This window comes from Vespa velutina, chromosome 8, assembly GCF_912470025.1.
Source record: "Vespa velutina chromosome 8, iVesVel2.1, whole genome shotgun sequence".
NCBI classification, from domain to species: Eukaryota; Metazoa; Arthropoda; class Insecta; order Hymenoptera; family Vespidae; genus Vespa; species Vespa velutina.
In genome coordinates, this window is record NC_062195.1 from 6,276,559 (window position 1) to 6,297,999 (window position 21,441).

Consider the following 21,441-nt stretch of genomic DNA (forward strand, 5'->3'; position numbering starts at 1 on the left):
TGGGAAATATCGAAAGAATTATTGACTTCATCGTGTGTCCAGTCAATATAATTTATAACATATTTCTTAAAAAATATTACTTGTCAAATTGATATGTATGTAATATATTTACATACATATATATTGACATATATGTATATGTATACAAAATGAATGCATATGTATACATATATACAAAGTGTATTACAAACTTATAATTAATTTTATGGAAATAACATGATAATAATAATTTAATTCAACTATATGTGCATATATAAGTACACGCATACATACGTAAATTTAATATTATGTATGAGTCTCACTTTTATAATTGAAGGATATATTATTAATGACTGCACTAGTATACTCTGTTTCACTGATTGTATTCAGAAGGAACAGTGCTATTGACTAATGAACTTGTCTTTTGTAATGATCTCAGAAATATTGTGAAATTGCTCGGAGAAAACTTTCTGGGATATTCTTATCAATACACGAACGCAATCATCATTGAGGCAGAGTGTACTTAAAGGTACACATTCGCGCACACATCGATTTATATTAATCGGACAATTCTATATATATATGTATATATATATATAGAATATGTGGCCTGATATACATATAATGATATATAACATAACATTTTTAACTTCAATATAGTATTGATCGTAGAATGCTTCAAGAATGCTTAATGTCGTTTATTTGAATCTGTACTCCTTGAATGATATGAAATTAAGGGAAAATTTTGTCATATAATGAATGAACGAATTAAATGCATATCTTGGAAATATTGCAGCTATATAGTCTTTTAAGAAGATAAATAGGTCTAGATCATCGAATAATGTGTATGTGTGTGTGTGTGTATGTGGTTTTGTATACACACACATGTGGTAATCTTTCCTATGGAGTGCATTTTATATATATATATACACATACATACATATGGCAGTAATAGATTGTCTTTTCTGTATCTATATTATTTCTTTCAACATCATCATCATCATCGTTAATAGATAATTCAATTGAAGTAATTAAAACGTAACATATAAATTTGATCTTTGGTGACATGAAAGCCCATGTAGTTTTATTAATATTGTCCTATTTGACGTGGACAATCGCTGATGTAGATTTTGGTAAGATTTTTGAAACGTAGGAAGGTTATGTTTTTATATAAATCGAACGTTCCTTCAAAACATAGATACAAATTTGACATTGTCGGAGTTATACGAGAGTGCTGTGGAAGCATATCTAAACGAAGAATGGGATGAATGTATTAAAAGATTTACCAAGGCTTTACGTGGGTACGTTTTTAATAACATATTATTGATAATATGTATCTTACTCATTCAATTGATTATCGATCATAAAAAAAAACAAGGTAGATATTTTTAATTAAATTATTTTTAATCGTTAAAATTCGATTGTTGAATCCTAGAATGGCAAAACTGTTTGTATCACATATATTGATTTTTATAATATTTAATTTTATTATATATTTATAATATTTAATATTATTAGTAAAAGTTACAATACATAAATATTGCAAATGAATGATTTCTTATACAAATTATTGTTGTTTAATATCTTTATTGTGTTTAAGTATCAGAGTCAACAAACCGATAATTCTTTTATTAAATAACATATGCCATTGCTTATGATTTTTTTTTATAAAAATTATTTGTATACAGGTATAAAATCTACAAACAAACATTAATAAAATGTCGAAGAAATTGTGCAATGGAAGCAGAAGGGTGGCAACCATTTTATCCAGAGAATATAGAAGATTTACATTTTTATGAAAAAAAAGTACGCGAAACACTTTGTTTAATGAAGTGTAATCAAGATTATAAGGATATTGCTAACAAACAAAAAATTAATCGATTACCTATTGATATAGAAAGGAAGTTCATAGAACATCGTGTTTATGAATATTTGCATATATGTTATTATCAGGTAACAAAGTAATTATAGTTATTCTTATAATATTTATAACACAAAATAATATTTAATAAAAAATAATTTTATTTAGATCTATTGAAAACAAATTTATTTAAAATGTACAAATATTATTTTTGACATATTTCTAATAATTTTTTAATTACATATAGAAAAATCATTTCCAAGATGCAGCTAATGCCGTCTTCACTTTTTTGGTTATGCATCCGCACCATAATATGAGTGCTAACAATTTGAAATATTATCTCACCTTACCAGGTGTACATGCGGATAATGTTTCCAATTTGGAGATGTCACATTTCTTAATTCCTTATACTACTGGTATGTCAGAATATGAAAAAGAAAATTATAAGGAGTCAGTTAAATTATTTGAAAATTCTTTGGGAGATTACTTGAACTTGGAAAACGAATGTAGAATCTATTGCGAAGGACCTTTCGACCAAGGATGGCATCCTGAATTCACATCCTTATTAGCAAGTAATATTAACTATAAATTTATATATATATATATATATATAATAATTATGTGTGTGTGTGCGTGTAAATAGAAATTAAAACATTGAATCAATGTTAAGTTCCTTATAATGTAAATTTATTGAAAGAACACTAATAATAGAAAATTATATTTTTTAGATCATTTTACTTACTCTTTGAAATGTAAACGTAGTTGTTCGCGTTTGCTTAATTATGTGAATGGAGAAAATCGAGATGATCTACTCAGAAGCCATTATAATTATTTACAATTTGCTTATTATAAATGTAAATATTTAAAAATAATTGTAAGTATAAATTAATATATGTAATAAACATTTTTAACATATACTGTTTATATAGTAGGAAATTTAGCAGCAGCAGCAAAAGCAGTTGAAAGCTATTTATTATTTGATCCAGTTGATGAAACAATGTTAAACAATAAAAAATATTATCTTGGATTACCGAAAGTAAAAAAGGAATATTTTGTCCCAAGAGAGGTAACCTTATGACTTTATTGTTCTAGAAAGTATAAGAGAAAATGTACACACATATATATATATACTGTATATATATATATATATACAGTAGAATCTTGGTTATGGATTTGAATAAGGATATTTGGATAATAGAACCGTTATTTTCTTTCCAAATTCTTTTAACTGTTGAATTACAATTTTTTTAATAGATTTAATTCTATAAAATTACATTAGTTTTATGTCTCCTACTATCTCAGTTCTATTTTTAAAGCCTGGGAACACTTCGAAATATTTTTTTTCGTGAATATTTAATTGTCCTAAATATCGTGTCGAGATATAAATTTTGATAATCAGCCATTACTTGTTCTGAAATTAGGATTTTCGTTCAATTTTTATTGATATCCCATTGGGGATATAATAATCGGATAATCTATATTCTACTATATATATTTAGATACACAAAAATTTGTATGTACATACATTGCTATTCACATATTATTAATATTCGATTATTTAATTTAGGAAGCACTTGCTTATATGAAGAGACAAGAATATGAACGACGAATTTTGCGTTACATTTCCGAAGAATTTACAATCTTATCTGCAGAATTGAAACATGCATCAAATAAAACGAATAAGCAAGAAAATGAAGTTCATTAAATTTTTATCAAAAGAACTTTTTAAAATCCTAATTGTTATTTGTCTATAGTATATACGCATGTGTATGTTATGTGTTGTGTATTATACGTTTTATATATATATATATATGTATATAATAAAAAATTTATATCGCTTATTCGTGTTTACATACATATAATTTCACGTTCATGCATGTATGTATAAAATGTTGCCTATTAACAGGGAGGATAAACTCTCATTATAAGATGTATTCTCAATGTATATTGTAAACAGTTAAGCTGAAAATAATATTATAAATAGATAATTGAAAAAATAATAAGATTAATTAGGATTAGGTTGTATAAATAATTGTCTTTTCCGTACATGTTGTACAAATGTTTATTACGAAATTATAGTGACATCTGCATATCACAGGGAGCTCAGTCGATTCATCGGAAACCACTCCATCATTATGCGTGATAAAATTATGATATAGATATATTAAAATTAATGTGATAAACATATGACGTTAAATCGTCTAAGTACAAATTATATAAAGATAATTATTAATAATAATGTCATTAATATGTAATCTTTTTAATATATAGTATAGAAATAATTAGAACAAGTATTAATAATACTGTCTTAATCAAAGATTTAGTTGATGAAAATTAATAAATTTAATGCAAGTCTTTCAGTTTATGAAGAATCATAGTAAATGGAGTGGTTACTAATGCCATCGTTATTTAGTATTACTTCTCTTGATAAAATAGAATGAGTATCGCATATTAACGAAAAAAATTTTTGGATAAAAATGAAACACACATACAAATATACAGGATGTCTCGAAATAATATTAGTCGAAATAGATATTTTGAAAATATGGTAAAGATGATAGAAATTAAATTATTTTTATTTTCTATAAAAAAAGAAACTATTAAAATATTTTTAATAAATGAAGTGTAAAAAATAATAAATGTAATTCCAATTTGACATTTTAAATTATGAAATGCAAATAAAATTAAAATGAAGAAAAAACATGTGATTATTTTACACAATTGGAAAATATAAATAATAAAAGATTTGTATGATACATATTATTATATTATAATTTATTGAGCTATATTTTGCTCAGAAATAATTGTAAACTTGACATCAGACGGTAATATTTATTAAAATATACAAAATAATATTTCATTAAAAAAAATTCTGAATTTCAAAGTTTAAAAAATAATAAAAATAAATTTTTATAGATTTTTTGCTATTTCCTAAATTATTATAGTTCGGCCGCTATTCCGCCTAAAACTTACCTCATGACATTCTGTATATGCATATATAAATCATTTAGAAAAAAATATAATCTAAACATAGGTCCAATTCTACGAAGTTACTACGGCATATCAAAGTTTTATTACTACTATAATAAATTCACAATAAAACTTTGATTTACTACTAGTTATGATACTTTTTAGTATAAGACCTATGTTCATAGGACATTTTTTTCGATAAAATGACTTTCTCAACAAACTATGATTTTTTTTTTTTACATTCATTATGAAACATCCTGTATACATATTATAGGAACATTAATGATCAAAGCTTCTTTTTGTTGTTAGATTTTTTTTTTTATAACAATAGATACGGAAGTATCTGTTACGTATCAAATAAATTGGCCAAAGAATGATGTTATACATAAAGTCCCACAATGAAATCTAATTTGTGATTACACAAGTTAGTTTTATAGTAACGTAATTAAGTACAACTAATTTGTCAAATCCATATAGTTTGCACATTAATATACGTTACCATTTCATATTACCATCCATATATAGTATGACGCAGTAAAGAATACAAGCATTGGTTTAAATCATATTTGGTAAAAAGAAATTGTGAAAATATATATATATATATATATATATATATATATATATATATATATATATATATAGGTATATGCAGCTTAACAAAAGAACAATTCATTGATATGCAATTTATTAAAAAATAATGTATAGAATGCTTCTCAGGAAATAGAACAACTTGAAAAATCTCTTTCATTTAACAAACTTAACTTAAAATTTAACTGAATAATATGTAATATGGTATTTGAAGGCAACTAGGCAAGTGATTTCGGCATAAATGCAAAAGTAATACTTGACATAATTATTCGGGAAATTAATGTTGATTTATTACAACAGTAATTAATGATGATATATAAAAAATCTCTCTCTCTATATATATACATATATATAGTTACGTATCTTGTGAAATGATAACAAAGAATATTGAAGACCTTTGTAAGCATAAATACTATAAAGAATTTCTTAACTCAAACTGTTAAAGGAGTGAGAAACCTTTGGTTCTTGCATAACATTAGATTTTCATCAAACATTTTTACAAATCATTCTTTACTTATCAAACTGCATATGGTAAAGATATATCATTAAAGCTACTCCATTTAGTCATTAAATTAGTAATCTATCATTTTAGAGTGAATATACTTTTATCTAAACTTTATCCAGATTCATCTTAGAATAACGCATGACAATCTTAACAAGTTTTACAACAAAAGTGACTTTTGTCATCGTTTGTAGTCCATAAAATGAATTATCTTATAAACGATTTTTGCACAAAAGCTTTCTGTACACAATTATAATTTCTTTTCTATTGAAAATTACATTTGAGTATATATATATGTATGTGTATATACACCTTCCTGCTAAGTATACAAATATTTTGTTTTACTTTAAAGTTCCTAACGGTATCTCATTTATAATAATGTGATGTCTACAACAAAATAACGAAAAATTTAAGAAGATAAAAATATTTTACTGCTGTATGTTAGCTGAGCCTTCATGTAAAAACATTCATATTACACATTTTGATTATGAAAAGAGATTAAAACTGGCGAGTATTGCTGCGAAAATATGCTGGATACCAAAGTTTATATGTAGCTAATATATTCTTACATTATTTAAATAATTAAACACAATTAATCTCAATGTTTTATATTTTTTTACAAATCAAAAAACAAAAAAAGTAAGAAAAACTAAAGAAATACATAAGAAAAAAAATCGTCAAAATGAATAAAATGTTTTTGCTTATAGAATAATTATGCCTCCTACGAATGTGGAATTATCACATATATTCCTTGGCATCCAACAATTTCTTTCGCGTAGATTTAAAGTTTAAACTTTGAATATGCCCTGATGTAGGCAGTGAGTGAATAAGCAAGTACCAATATTAAATCGGCAGCTTTCCCCACTGAGCTATCCATTCTGGGAATTGTCAGACTGTGTTGGATGGTGGTGCAGCATATCTTGTACGCGCATCGGAATCTCCATCACATATATATTTTCCTACGATTATAACAATTTTGTATATATAAAGTAATATATATATATATATATATATCTTAAATATTAACTTTTTAATAATATTTAAATATTATATATAATAATATATGCAAAAATAATATATAATATATTAAAAAAATATATATATATAAATAAAATATATACATTACTTTCGTTATAAATTACAATTATAAAACTTTACACATATAATAACGTTACATATTTTTTAATGAATATTATTTACAAAGACAAAATAATTATACTTACCAGACACAAATCTGCGTTTTACTAAACTTAGTCTATAACCAGGGCCTAGAAGTTCAAATTCAACGCCAGATAGTGTGGTCCCCTCGCAATTAAATTGAGTAAATATGGTTCCCTGAGTACCTGGCCCACGTTCGAGTTCAACCCTTGCTTTCAAGGAACCCACACCATTACCTTCGCTATGTTGTGACAGTTCAGTAAATTTCCATAATACGCGATTTGTATCTGCGAGCCATTGCGCTATTGGTTTACTATTAAGAGTCTTAAAACCACCATCGATAGGTGCTGCCACGTGAAGATTTAACAGTGGGCTCGGTGAGGCCATTGCACGGCTATTATATTTATAATCGATCTAAGAAAAAACAATATTAATCATTATTTATTAAATTTTATAATATTTCTAAATCATTCTTGTGATAGATGGAACAAATAAGATAAACACCTTCAGATCGGTATGAGTCGATTCACATTTCCAATATGCAACTAATTGAAAGGGACAAGAACCCGCGCCTTCTTTGCATTTTATTTGATATTTCAGAATATCTACATTAAAATAGGAGGCCGACGGATTTTGTTCTGCCTGTCGTCGTAACAATGTAGTTAAGGCACTCATATTAAACTCGAAAATTGTACTATCAACGGTAGTTTGAGTTGCATCCCTAAAAAATAAAGAAAAGAACAAATTATTTCTGAAAAAACTTATCAAAAGAGATGAGTGGATGTATAAAATAATAATCAGAAACATTCTTATTGGTAAAAACCAGGACTTACTTACATGCTGACGAGTTGACTATTAGGAAGCAATCTTTCCAATCTATTGCTATTTCTCACACGGAAAGTAAGCTTAGCTGGACTTGGATTATTTGCTAATACTGCCACAATGCCAGCAGGAAATGACAACATCATATCTCCGCTGAGTTTGACCTGGCATCGAGTTTCGTCAGTGCCTTTAAAATAGGAATGAACTATTTCATGAAACGCCACAGCTAGGGGAATGGTATCGGCAAGGCCGATAGTAAGTGGTGAGGGTCCTCGAGAAGATCCTACTCCAACTCCTGCTGTACGAAATTCTAAACTTGCTACACTATCCGCTCGAGATATAGTAGCAGGTGACATCCTTCCCCTTGGAGATGGTCCTTCGCCTTTTCGAGATGGCGGTCTAGGAATAATAATAGATCCTGTTGGTGTCGAAGATGCAGATTGTTTTGGTGGTAAAGTAGGTGTAATATCACCAACTTCTGAAAACAAATCGCCATCTGCAATACAATAAACGGAGAGATTATAATTCGTTTGAAAATTTCATTTTTCTTAATCAAGTATAAAATATATAATTTTTAATTGCATCTGAAATAAACCTTGGAATCGAGTATGCTGATGTAACGGTGGAGCAGACTGAGGAGGTTGCGGTTGTTGTGGTATCGGAGATGAAGAAAGAGGCGGTGGACTTTGTAAGGGCGCATAAGGATGACTTCCGGTTGGAGTAGAGGCACTGGATGGTGTACTGCTGGGATTAAATAAATTTAGGCCCAGTAAATCCGAGCTTGGCTTGCCTCCTAACTGTTGAGATACTGATTGAGATCTCTTCATGTGATGATCTGAATCGGTGTTTGAACCCCTACGTCCCTAGTATATTATGAAGAGTCATTACAAATCAACAATGTAATCACATATAAAGACATCAATTTAGAAATTGTATTAGAAGCATACGCCATTTGTTATTTTATTTATAGAATCCAGCATAACGTTTAGATTCTTTAATCTTTTTGCAAATATAAGACTCACTGTTGGGGCAGGTGACAAGGATAAGTTCTCAACCGTTGCTCTTAATTCATCAACACTTGCACTCATCGGTGCTGCTCCATTACTAAGAGGTTTGATCTCCACTCGAATCTTTCTTTCTCTTTCATCCTCTGAATCCGTATCGGAACTAGAATAAAATCCTTTCTCATTTTCCCAAGGATCAGGCTTTGGTCTGATACAAAATCCATCTTCGTCTACTTCCGGCGTTGGTGTCTCCGATTTTCTACTATCTTCTTTATCTTCCCTATATCATTAATACAAATTTCATTAACCGTCTGTTCCTTTCAATTTTCCAGCAGGCCCAGTGCAATTTCTAATCAATTCTATTCTATTCCTACCTTATGTTTGTTTGATTTTTTTTAATTACTGAGAACATAAAAAAAATGACGTTATAAAGAAGATAAAAAATTAGATCGATCATTTTTGAATATTTAAATTTTTCTTCCTTTTTATATCTATAATACTAGTCAATACTATAGAATTTAAAAAAAAAATCTATACAAAAATTTATTTATAAAAAAAAGAAGAAAAAAGTAATTGGACCATGTATATTTAGTCTTATATGCACCGGGTCTGCTGAACATTTTTATACTGACAGGTCAGACTTTTCTTCTTTGTTACTGCTTGTTTCTATAATATCCTTCTTCTTTTTCGCCTTCTTTTCTTTCCTCTTTTCCCTTCTGCTGCGAAGAAACCCTGTAGATTGCAGACAAATTGAACGTAAGCAATGAAAAAAGAATTATATTATTAATTGAATTAATTTAGTAAAAACAACTTATTCTTTAGAGAGAAAAAAAAATATATATATATAAATATAAATAACTATTTGCAAATGGTGTCATCACTTCGCATTTATGTTTCATTTTGGATTTACCTATCTTAGAGCTGCATATAATTATAAAGCGTTTTGCATCGACGCTTCCAAAATGGTGCACTGTAACTAACTAATTTTGCTTTGAAATAGCGAAAAATTATATACTTCGCAGCATCAGCTTTTGCATTACAAGCTTGTAATGTTTAATTCGATGAAGTAAATATATTTTTCTATTCATCGTTTTTAAGATCTCTGATCCATTATAATCAATTTTAATAAACAATAAATCAACTTTCGATAACTTATGTATGACTAATTCTTTTCCCTCTCTCTCTCTTTTTTCTCTTTAATAAACAACAAAAATTATAAATCGTTGAGTGCCGATACGTTAGATTCATTATATAAGCATAAATTGTTGAGTACCGATACATTATTAAATAAAATGTGTTTTTGAAAAATTTTTCATTATTGTTATAGATAAATTATGTAAGAATTATTTCAATAACAGACTCTATGCTAATCCAATTGCATAGTATAGTTAGCAATAGTAATCAGACGAAAGAGACTGAATGAATTTTTACAAAATTCTACTTCACATATATAATATAAATTTGATAAAATTTTTGACATTGTACATAATGAAATTCATACTTTAAATTCACTTATTCTCTTTCGTTGAACAATTTTCTAAACAGCTTTTAAGAATAGAAATATTGAAAAAATAAAAAAAAAAAGTAAGAACTACGTTTGCGCTAACCCTCGCTATTATACATCTGTATTATCTAACGTGTTGCACAATAAAAAGCTATATGTGCAATACATGTTTTATATATATATACATATACATACACATACATACATACATACATACATATATATATATATATATATATATATATATATATATATATGACACATAAACATTATATATTTATATGAAATTAAAAAATGTGTTCATGTATGTGTATATATATGCTAATAACGGCCAGAGAACTTTTACCTTCCAAGTGTTCAAAGATATAGCGCAACGTGATTGAAAAGAAGCTAGAAGAAGAGAAAGTAGTTTTATTCTACTGAATATACCAAGCAAATGCTATGCGAAATTTATTTTTTTTTTAACGCTGATATGAATTCCAAAAAAGGATAAAAAAGAAAAAAAAAAAGAAAAAAAAAATAAAGAAAAAGAAAAAGAATTATATAGTTTGGAACGTGGAAAAAGACAAATTTTCTTTTCAATAGCTTTCTAATAGATACAAAGTTCATTTTTCATAACTTATTTCTAAAAAGAAAAAAGTTTTGCAATGAAACGCATATCAGCATCAGACGATCGCTATTATCATATTATGATCTACTTTTTTTTTTTTTTTTTTTTTTTTTTAATCGTATAAAGTTTTGTACATACACGATATGTGATTATGTACAGCATAGAGGATGTAGTATAGATATGCAGTATTAGCCAGCGACGTTATTGTAGCGAAAATCTACTATAAACCCAAACACCAAATTGACTAAAAAGATTTCTAGTAAAAAGGGTAGCTCGAGTAAATTGGTATATACGTATTCGAGCAAGACTTCAAAAGATAGTTTTCATTGTAAATACTTAAGTAAAATTTTCTATTTATTTACTATAGGTTTTTTTGTTTTTTTTTTGTTTATTAATTCCACCTTCTCAAAGGTTTTTTTCGAATTTGCATATACATATTTAACTCGGCTCTCCTGTTTATTACACTGTTGTCCAATGAAAAAAAACGAGATTTTAGTAAATTGTTTTTCTAACAACAATCAGATTTTCTTTGGCTGATTTGTACGACAATCTATCAATCCTTACATGATGTTAGATGCAAAGATGATCGATTAAACATACTATCTCAAATAGTTAAAAGTAACGTGTAATATTAACCCTCTATAAACCATAATTTATTCCTGTGTATCTATAACAACAAAATAATATAATGTGAAAAAATTATAAAAAATATTATATTTATACTAATATAATTATACTATGCTATAATTAATAATAATAAATTATATAATTTATACTTAAAACATATTCAACATTTTCAGTTGTGAAAAATTAATTTTCTGGAGAAATAATAGGAGAATGAAATCATATACAAATCATTAAAAAATGTGTATATAAGTTTCCTATGGTTTTTTTTTAAATATAAATTATAATATAATTTATATAACATAATTATATTAGTATAAATAATACTACAACTGTCACCTTATAATTTTTGTTATTAGACATGAACAAAATATCCTATATTATATATTTATATTATATATACATATATCTCTTATATATGTATATACACATATAAGTGAATTACCTCAAAGTTATATGGTGTTATAGAAGGTTAAAATGACATCTTATAACATTCAAAAAGGAAAAAAAAAATAAAAAATAAAAAAAAAAAAAAAAAAAAAATTTTTTTGAAGTTGAAATAACTGTGAAAAATTTTTCTGGCGAAGCTTGATGACACGATTTATGAAACTTACAAGGAGAGCTCGAGTAAAACGTAAGTAATATACAATTTTCGTCGGAATTAATTTCTTTTCTAATATGTTTACCAATTTATAAGAACTCTCTTTGTTAGTTCAGATATATTACTAAAAATAGTATAGTCTTCTTGAAAATATACCAATCAATATGTTATATGAGGACGTATCTACTCGAAAAAATGAGATATAATAATAATAATAATAATAATAATAATAATAATAATAATAATAATAATAATAATAATAACAATAACAATAACAATAACAATAATAATAATAATAATAATAATAATAATAATAATAATAATAATAATAATAATAATAATAATGATAATAATAATTTAATCACATTACGCTATTAAATAAGTACGTGCACTTGGAAAATAAATTTAATATAAGAAGTGAGCCATGTACGAGTCGAGTTTTTTCTTTTCTTTTTTCTTTTTTTTTTCTTTTTTTTTTTTTAGATTCATGGATTCGTAAATAATGGCTCACCTGAGGCCCCGTCGGAGACAACCCCAAACTCGTGCTTCAACATTATTCAAGTCCAACTCCCTTTTTGTACAGACTTCCATTTTGCTTCTTAGTTCTTTATCGTAATTACAATAATTTTTCTCGGCTTATTTCTTACTTTGTTGTGCCAAACACACACAAACAATATATATACATACGAAAATTTTGTATATAGATATGTACATATGTATGTATACAAAATTTAATTAACTACATTCTCTCTACACGTTTAAACGCCATCTATTAAAAATATCATTATTATTAAATATTTTATGTGAATAATTTTCATTTGAAAAATTTGATTATGAAACTTCCAGACAAATTTTCCTTCCTTTCCACGTTAAACAAATTTTTTTTTTATGTATAACATTCTTATGGAAATAAACGTTCAAAAACATAAATAAACACATATAAAATGAATGTGAAGAATGAGTGAAGGTTTCTTTGTTTTTCCCTCCATTTTTTAATATTAATATTAATTTGTTTTTTTTTTTTAAGTATGTTTTTATTGCAAATATGGATATTTTTATGAAAGTATTTTTTTTAGATGATATTATGGCACAAAAGCAAGAATAAAGACGAAGATGAATTGCATCTAATCAAATGATACGCACACAAAGCGTAATTAGTAGATAACAAGATAATAATAATACTATTACTTTTCTATGGTAGCAATGACATGAATATATGTATTCAAAGACAAATCCCGTCATTATGTACTTGCAGATATACGATTGTTAGAAAAACAATTTATATATACATATATACACACACATATATAGTATGTTCGATTTAAATAGGTATATATATATATGCGTTATTAACGAATAGAAAAATATTGTTTTGCTTGGATGAGGAAGTATTAGCGTAAAATGTAAACTATAATTAATTTTAATCTTTTTTTTTTTTTAGAGATTATTAATTATTATGCGTATACATATTTTTTGATCAAGCAACTTTTGGTTTAAAAGTTCTTTTTTTTTTTTTTTATAATTCAATAAATAATTTTGTATATATATTTAACACTCGGATACACTGTATATATATATACATATATAAATATTATATAAATACATAAAAATGTATATATATGTATAATGTATATCATCCCTAAAAGAAGTACGGTATCTATCTTTCTTGATTAATCGAATGATCGAATATCAATCGTACTATTCTGCTCTACAATCTATAAAAGCTTAGAATTAATATAGAAACAATCTAAATCAATAATATTGTTGAAATATATATATATATTACTGATATATTACTGATATATATATATATATATATATATATATATATATATTTCATTGATTAGTATTTATATACATACTGTAAGATAGAGATAGAGAAATAATTAAGTATAGAGTGTGTATATAAAAAAGAGAAAAAACATAGATATGTATACATCTTATAGAAAAAGGATGTAATTATAACAATTGTAAATGACTACCACATAAATTCAATTACTGTAATTTCATTGAACGTTAAAATTTTTTTTCCTATTATATAGAACTATTTCAAATGAAATCACAGATCTATTTCTTTTCAGCGTTTGACTTCGAAAGAAGTGAAGAATGCATATTGAATTATGCAAAAAAAATATATTTTTTTCTTAAAAAGTTATATACTCTCGCTGTAATCAAATAATTCCTAACTTCTTCCACCTATTGTTTTTTTCTTTTTTTTTTCTTCATAGGATTTTATAAGCAAAAGAAATTGTATTTTTTATGATTACAATCTGCACCAGTTCATGCGTTAGTAATATAGATATATGATTGTTATTATATACACACACCAATGTGTACGTATGTGATATTGAATCGGCGACATAAAAGTGAAACAATTAAATAAATAAATAAATAAAATAAATAAAAAATATATCAGCACACTTTGGATAAAAGTATTTGACAACGGAATATTCTTGAGATTCTTTTAAGATTTATTTAATATGAGTGATTTATGTCTCCATATGTACAACATACATACACTCTTGTTTTGAAAACAATGCAAAATAATAGAATAGTAACGTGCATCATCGCTAAATTCATTGAACACGTTATTTAATATTATTACATCCTCCTTAAACATAAAAACCAAACCAAATGAAAAGGATTTTGAATAGCTTTCTTATAATCAACCACCATATATATAAGGGAGCGAAAGAATAAGGCAAGAGTAAGAGTGTCAAGGAAGAGTGAGTCTGTGTAAAGTTCAGTAATTATCGAATTATACAGAACTTTTCATTTACTGAAACTTAACAAAAGAAATTATTCATTCAATATATCATCCTGTTACATCGGTATTCAACATTATATCACTGATTAATTTTCTAGTGAGTTAGTCTATGTAATTTTGATATAATCTGCAAATTAGGATGTAGAATTGCTGTATAAGATTACCAATATTAGCTTTGTTTACGATTAAGCAACAAATATTGGATTAAGAAATTTTTGGTTATAAAATAAGCGAACGATTCATGTTATAACAGACTTATTCTTTTTTTTTTTCTTCATATATATATGATTTTTTTCATATATATATATATATATATACACACACATTTCGTACAATACTTTCATAGATAAAAGCAGATGAGAGAAATATAGGGGTATATCACAGTACATTTTAAAAATAAAACATATTGTCGTGTTTTAGTAATCTTGATATCAGAAAATACGTACGAAAGTTATGGAAAAGTAAAAAATTTATCACCATGAATACGTACAAATGGCAATCTGATACAGTTATTCTGCAATAATCGTGGATAACAGTAGGAACACAGGTAAACGCAATATAGGCAGTTACATTTAGATCCTCTGAGAGGGTTCCTGCAGATGGTAGGAGGTGGAACAGCAGGAGGTAGATTGTTTCCCTGAGGAGTCGCAGGTGCAGAACCAGATCCTGCTTGCCTCTGCTTGTCTGAAACAGCACTCATCATTCGCTTCTATGAACACTTCCCACCTCCATTAGCCTTTTCCTCGCTTATCTTTGTTATTTTTTGTATATCTTAATATCACTTTTTAAACAGGAATGATCCTTGCAGGTTCAGTGACATAAATGCACTCCAAAGGAATGGTTTTTTAAACCTATGTTTAGTCACTATACATATGTATAAACACATATATTTATATTTATGCATGTATCTATGTATATGTATTAATATATATACGTAAAAATGATGCAGCAGCAAGATTAATTACATAAATTTGGCATGTTTTAAATCAAGCTATGTATTTTTCTATCTGGTATATTTAGTCCATAAGGTTATCACAAAAAAGAGTGTCACTTAAAACAGAACTTGCAAGAAAATTTGCAGACTGGAAGTTTGACTTCTTTCACGTTCACACTTTATCTTTTTTTAAAAAAACCACGATATCCTCTCCTTCTCCCTTATAAAAACGCATCATATTCTGCGCACTATTCTTTGCTATACTGTTAGATTATAATGCATAAGCGATATAATGCAACAATCACGCAAGCACTGCAAATCCAGCAAATTGTATTGTAGATTTCTCTAAATGTATACTTCCAATTTTAAATGCCATATAGCTGTAGCAGGCGAGTGAGGAATACACTAGTAATAAAGTGGTATCGATGATATAAAATGGTAAAATGCTAAATTCTAAACCTACCAAAATATAATGTGCACGATATACACATCTTATCGCAGCTATCTCTATAGAGACTCAAAGTCTCTACCTTTGAAGCAACTTTATTTATTTAAAAAAAAAAAAGATTTTGTTATAGTGTAAGTATAAAAATCAATTGTATTAATGTCATATAATATAAGATAGTAAGTTTAAGCATTGATTAGTTGCATTTGCAATATTAGCAAAGCGCTAGAAAGTAAAAGTTACATTTACAAAACCAATTCGTGCTTTATTACATTTAGGTAGGTATCCGTTTTCGCGATTAATGTATTACGAGAATTTTAATAAAAATTTGCTTAACTTAAATGGAACCTACCCTGGGAGTTGGACATGAACAGGTTGAGTAAAGAGGTAGTACGGCGGGAAGCCTTGGTGGCTTGCGTATGTGACAGTTCTCTGTCCCTGTCCCTTTGTTTTTCTTTTTCTCTATCCTTTTCCTGCACCATTTCCCTATCCCCACTTATTCGAGAACCCTCCCCTTTAAATCCCATATCTGCTTTTGAATCGTGACTGTTACCAGCAACACCGGTTTCGCCATTCGCTCCTTTTGACGTATCCTTGGACGGTTCTACATTTCCCTCAGATTGAGAATGCCCTGTGACCTCTGCTATACTCATCATAACATCTTCAAATTCGATGACACCTATTTTGTAGAAATCAAAATGTCAATAACTAAGCCCTAATCTTTCCAATTCAATATTATACTTTTATCATTTCTTTTACCTGGTTTTTCTAAGCCTGTGCTTTTACTTTGAACGAATTGTTCCAATAATTTATCTACAGTCATTTCTAAACATTGTCGTTTGAAGTCCACATGTACCTGACCAACTTGTTCATGATTCATCTGTAAGACATCTGCATAAGCATTCAAGAACTCCTTCATTTGTTTCAGGTGTGCTTCCTCGACGTCTTGGAATCGCTTGGTAATGAAAGCATAAATTCATTAATGTATCATAACAAATCTCTGTCCATACTACCTCAGGAAGTTTCAGTGCGTAACAGATAATTGTGATAAGTACCCTGCAAGCCTGAGTCATTTTTGTTTCAAAATCATTTCTTATTATCGTATACTTTTCAACTAAAGTCTTGCAATCGTCCTGTGCCTTTTTAAATTTTGCTTCTGCTTTTTCCAATTCTCTCTGGCTAGCATTGTCTTTCTTAAGTTTTTCCAATTCAATGCCTTTTTGCATGCATATGTCTTTTGCTTTATGTAAGGTGACAGTGATGGCTTGTATATTTTGTACTGTTTCTAAAGTTGAGGATTCTTCTTCCTTTACCTGAATATTATTACAATAAACGGATATGTTCATTCTCGCAATGGATAAAACGTACAATATATATGCATATACACATATAGAATGCCTAGAGACAAGTGAAATAGAAAACAAAAAAAAAGGAACATATGAAAATTTGATTCCATTGTTATTTGTATAAAATCTAAACAAAAAACAAATCCTCATATATCTGATCACATCTTCTATAATTTTGCCGTTATTTCGTTGGACACTTATCTCGAAACATTGATTACGTATGTGTATGCACGCCGCCATGTAAATAAAAGATAATAATTAAAATCCATTATTTACAATCTATTGTCATCGTTGATTATTTTAGTTCGTTTAACATAGTAGTTTTTATGTTCACGAATAAAACAATTTTTTTTTTTTATAATGTTTAGATAAACTGCTAACGATTGTTATATATTTACGTACAGCTTTGTGCTTCTTGTGGAGCTCATCGGCATATTTGGATACATCTTTTATAAGTTCGGCAACTCTTTGGGCCATTTGCAGATGCAGACCAGCGAGTTTTTCAGCTGCACCTCTGAGAGCCGCCCAAACGGGTGCAAAAGTACCTTGGGTACTACTGCTGTTACTAGCTTGTTTTGCTACTTTACTTAAGAGTTTATAATTATTCTCTTCTATAGCTGATCGTTCTCTCAGAAACTCTGCTAATTCCTTACTCGCGATTGCACCATGCTTCATGTTATGGTACAATACATCAAATCCATTATTTTTTTCGCCCTTAAAATAAAAAATGGTCAACATCGCCGACCATTCAAACAGATCCTTTGTTTAAATAACAAATTATAAATATTTAGAAGAAGTATCAAAATGTTCATAAAATATTGTCGATATTAAAAATTAATTAAATTTTATCATAAGAAAAATCTTTAATAAAAAATAGAATATACGATCAACAATGTCGACGATGTTAATTCATGAATCGTAAATAGACAATATTTTTCCGTTCGGTATACTCGATACATCTTGAATACTGTCAATATTACCCAAGACTAAATTTATAAATGTAAGCTATATACATATCGTATCAGTTGTGTAATATAATAAAAGAAAGAGAGATGAAGCGTAAGTGAGCTATTATTACAATTCTGAGGGGACGATCTATGATCATTTTAACACTACCTATATCATCTTTTTTTTTTTTAATAGAAAAAGAAAAACTCAACCGATTATTAAGTAAGAAATATATTTAAAATTTTATTCTCAAATAAACGTATAAATCTTAATTTATTTGAAGTCAATTTCAAAAATAATTATTTTTCCCGCGTTTAGTCAACTCACGAAAATAATAGAAGGAAATATTAAAAATATATGTTTCATTGGAAATTATAAAAAAAATTATAATATCAATGTAATCCTATTTAAAAGATTTAATAAGACCCTTGGTCACAAAAAAAAAAGTAAATAAAAAATACGAGAATAACGATAAAACGTTATAAGAGATTCATAAGATATAATTATATTATTATAGTGATTGTTTAGTTGTATTCAATATAATTAATAACTATAATAATATCGATATTATTAACAATAATAATAACAAAAATGCATAATAAATATATTGATATTAATAATTGGTGATAATGATAATCATTCTTTGCATATAAAATTATTGTATAATTGATTGAAACACGCACATAATAAGAAAATAAATAATATTGACTATATATTATATTGGAGGTGTACGTTAAAATTTGAAATCTTAACTGAAATTGACTTGGTTTTTCAACATGATTAGTAAAAAAGGAAACAGAGACAACACACTATCGCTATCTTATCCGTATCGTAAAATGGACCTTTAATATGACGCGATAGGGAATACATCTCTTCTCATTAAAATCAGAATGTGACAGTGTATTCTTTGAAAGAATACAATCAAAAATAATACGTTATAATCACAAAGCCAACGTTGTTTTCGAGATACATATATACTGCTTCTTGATAACAAAATAAATTTGAAAGACAATCTTTTCTACCAATAAGGTTACAGTTTGTGAACATTCTTAATATATCTAAAAATTTGATATTTCCATCCTTGTCTATTGAAATTATATTCTTTGAAATGTATTCTTTAGATTTAAAATGAAGAAACATAAAAAAGGAAAAAAAAAGAACACAAGAAACATTTGAAAGCAAGACAATAGAAGCATAGAAAAAAAAATTGGGACAAAAACGATAGACACGAAGTTACGTTGAAACTCATATAATATAGTTAATGACTTCATGGTGGTATTGGCATATGTCAAAGATCAAATTACCATTGTAAATGTGGATGGTATGTATCATTTACTTTCACATTTATAAGCTTCACACTGTTATCATCTCGAAGCTACACATCGTAATCCAATATATTTAAATAAAATGCAGATTTGAGGAGATAACTTTTCTTAATATATAGGTACTTTTCTTGGATCTTTAAATCTTGTAATGCGTTTTATATAAGATAATAAAGACCTAATTTCTAAGATAAATTCAATGGATAAAATGAAAGGCATGTACTATTCGCGGTGGCTGTATAAGCTTGAACAAGTCGCTTCTCGTTGGTTGGAAGATTGCACGATCAAGGACGGAACAAACGAACGTGGTGCGTTAGATATATGCGTATGCGCATGGGCATGTACGTGATCGTACGTACGTATGTACATACGACATGATATGCGCACACATGTATACATATATGTAAGCGCGTGCATCGTCCTGTTACTCCCTATGTATGCAAGATGCAACAGAAAATAAGCGACTAGAGAAAGCTTGAAAGTTCGCTTAACGGGATGAAGAAATGATCTTTCTTTCTCTCTCTCTCCCTCTCTTTCTCTCTTTCTCTTTCTCTCTCGATCAAATGTATAAAGAAACGTTTAAGTAAAAAAATTATGTCAGTTTACGTTCTGATTCATTGTCGTCGTTGTCGTTATTGTCGTCGTCGTCGTCGTCGTCGTCGTCGTCATCGTCGTCATCATCATCATTGCACCTTGTAGACGTGTCATCTTTTTTTTTCTTTTTGTTTTTTATTCCATTGGAACTGTTATAAGTAAACGAGATATAATGGAGAACGCAAAGATACCATATATTAATTGTACCTAACCTAAACGATTTGCATTCACCTATTCGACGCGCGCGAGCTCTAACATGAACGCAACGATGAACAAACGATGATCGAGCAAATGAACGCGTCCTCTTCTTTCTCTGATTCGTATTACCAATAAATATCATAACAAAAATTTACTTAACACTCACCCAAAAATAATCGGCGAAGTCCACAGTCATGTTGAATCTCAATCAGATCATCATATTCCAATAAGCGTTTAGTTATCACGCGACGACGACGACGTACACTTTCACGAAGCACACGCGACGCGCGCTTAGGCGTTCACCGCACGATTACAGGGAGGCGTAACTCAATTTGCGTGCAAGAGTAACGTTACGTTTTCGCCAGACTCGACATATATCCCATGTATTAGCTTGATTCACTGTTTTCAGCGCCTCTACTGGAGCTACGTAAGAATTAAATCGTTATAATCATAATAATAAGCTTCTATTCAAATTTATTCAACTAATCGAGATGAAAACGATCGAATTTACGAGTAAAAATATGCCCGAATTATATTATGATATATTATCGAGTAATTTTATTATAAGATATTATAAAAAAATGTATTAAAAATAAAGTTAATTGATACGATAGAAGATGTATAATAGTTACTATAACAAAATTAATACAATAATATGTATATG

At 27.7% G+C, this 21,441-nt stretch overlaps 2 protein-coding genes across 5 annotated transcripts; one reads left to right on the forward strand and one right to left on the reverse strand.

The window, feature by feature from the left end:
• The first annotated feature begins 165 nt into the window (after positions 1-165).
• Positions 166-3,681, forward strand: LOC124950922 (prolyl 3-hydroxylase 1-like). The gene is made up of 7 exons (XM_047498415.1): positions 166-1,112; positions 1,178-1,280; positions 1,668-1,932; positions 2,088-2,412; positions 2,569-2,694; positions 2,770-2,906; positions 3,408-3,681. Exons 1-7 carry the CDS (start codon positions 1,046-1,048, stop codon positions 3,543-3,545), a joined length of 1,161 nt encoding a protein of 386 aa, XP_047354371.1. The 5' UTR covers positions 166-1,045; the 3' UTR covers positions 3,546-3,681.
• Positions 3,682-4,658: 977 nt separating this feature from the next.
• On the reverse strand, positions 4,659-21,174 carry LOC124950849 (F-BAR domain only protein 2). 4 transcript variants are annotated; one of them, XM_047498229.1, is made up of 13 exons: positions 20,944-21,174; positions 18,118-18,429; positions 17,425-17,682; positions 17,129-17,324; positions 16,722-17,048; positions 15,561-15,674; positions 9,517-9,616; positions 8,903-9,164; positions 8,476-8,743; positions 7,896-8,376; positions 7,563-7,779; positions 7,124-7,472; positions 4,659-6,859 (listed from the first exon to the last, which is right to left on the reverse strand). In XM_047498229.1, exons 1-13 carry the CDS (start codon positions 20,971-20,973, stop codon positions 6,789-6,791), a joined length of 2,985 nt encoding a protein of 994 aa, XP_047354185.1. In that variant the 5' UTR covers positions 20,974-21,174; the 3' UTR covers positions 4,659-6,788. The 4 variants fall into 4 exon arrangements, with proteins under 4 accessions (XP_047354185.1, XP_047354186.1, XP_047354187.1 ...); XM_047498230.1 differs by lacking the exon at positions 20,944-21,174 and adding an exon at positions 20,592-20,645; XM_047498231.1 differs by lacking the exon at positions 15,561-15,674 and having other exon boundaries at positions 20,944-21,173.
• Between the last annotated feature and the right edge of the window lie 267 nt (positions 21,175-21,441).

Bases quoted from the DNA above. Each gene is read 5' to 3' on its own strand.
- LOC124950922 (XM_047498415.1), top strand. From the start codon at position 1,046: ATGAAAGCCCATGTAGTTTTATTAATATTGTCCTATTTGACGTGGACA. The intron at 2,413-2,568 runs GTAATATTAACT...TATATTTTTTAG, and splicing joins ATTCACATCCTTATTAGCAA to ATCATTTTACTTACTCTTTG. The intron at 2,695-2,769 runs GTAAATATTTAA...CTGTTTATATAG, and splicing joins ACAATTTGCTTATTATAAAT to TAGGAAATTTAGCAGCAGCA.
- LOC124950849 (XM_047498229.1), bottom strand. From the start codon at position 20,973: ATGACTGTGGACTTCGCCGATTATTTTTGG. The intron at 9,617-15,560 runs GTAACTGCCTAT...TGCAATCTACAG, and splicing joins CCCTCTCAGAGGATCTAAAT to GGTTTCTTCGCAGCAGAAGG. The intron at 6,860-7,123 runs GTAAGTATAATT...TTATAATCGTAG, and splicing joins AAAACGCAGATTTGTGTCTG to GAAAATATATATGTGATGGA.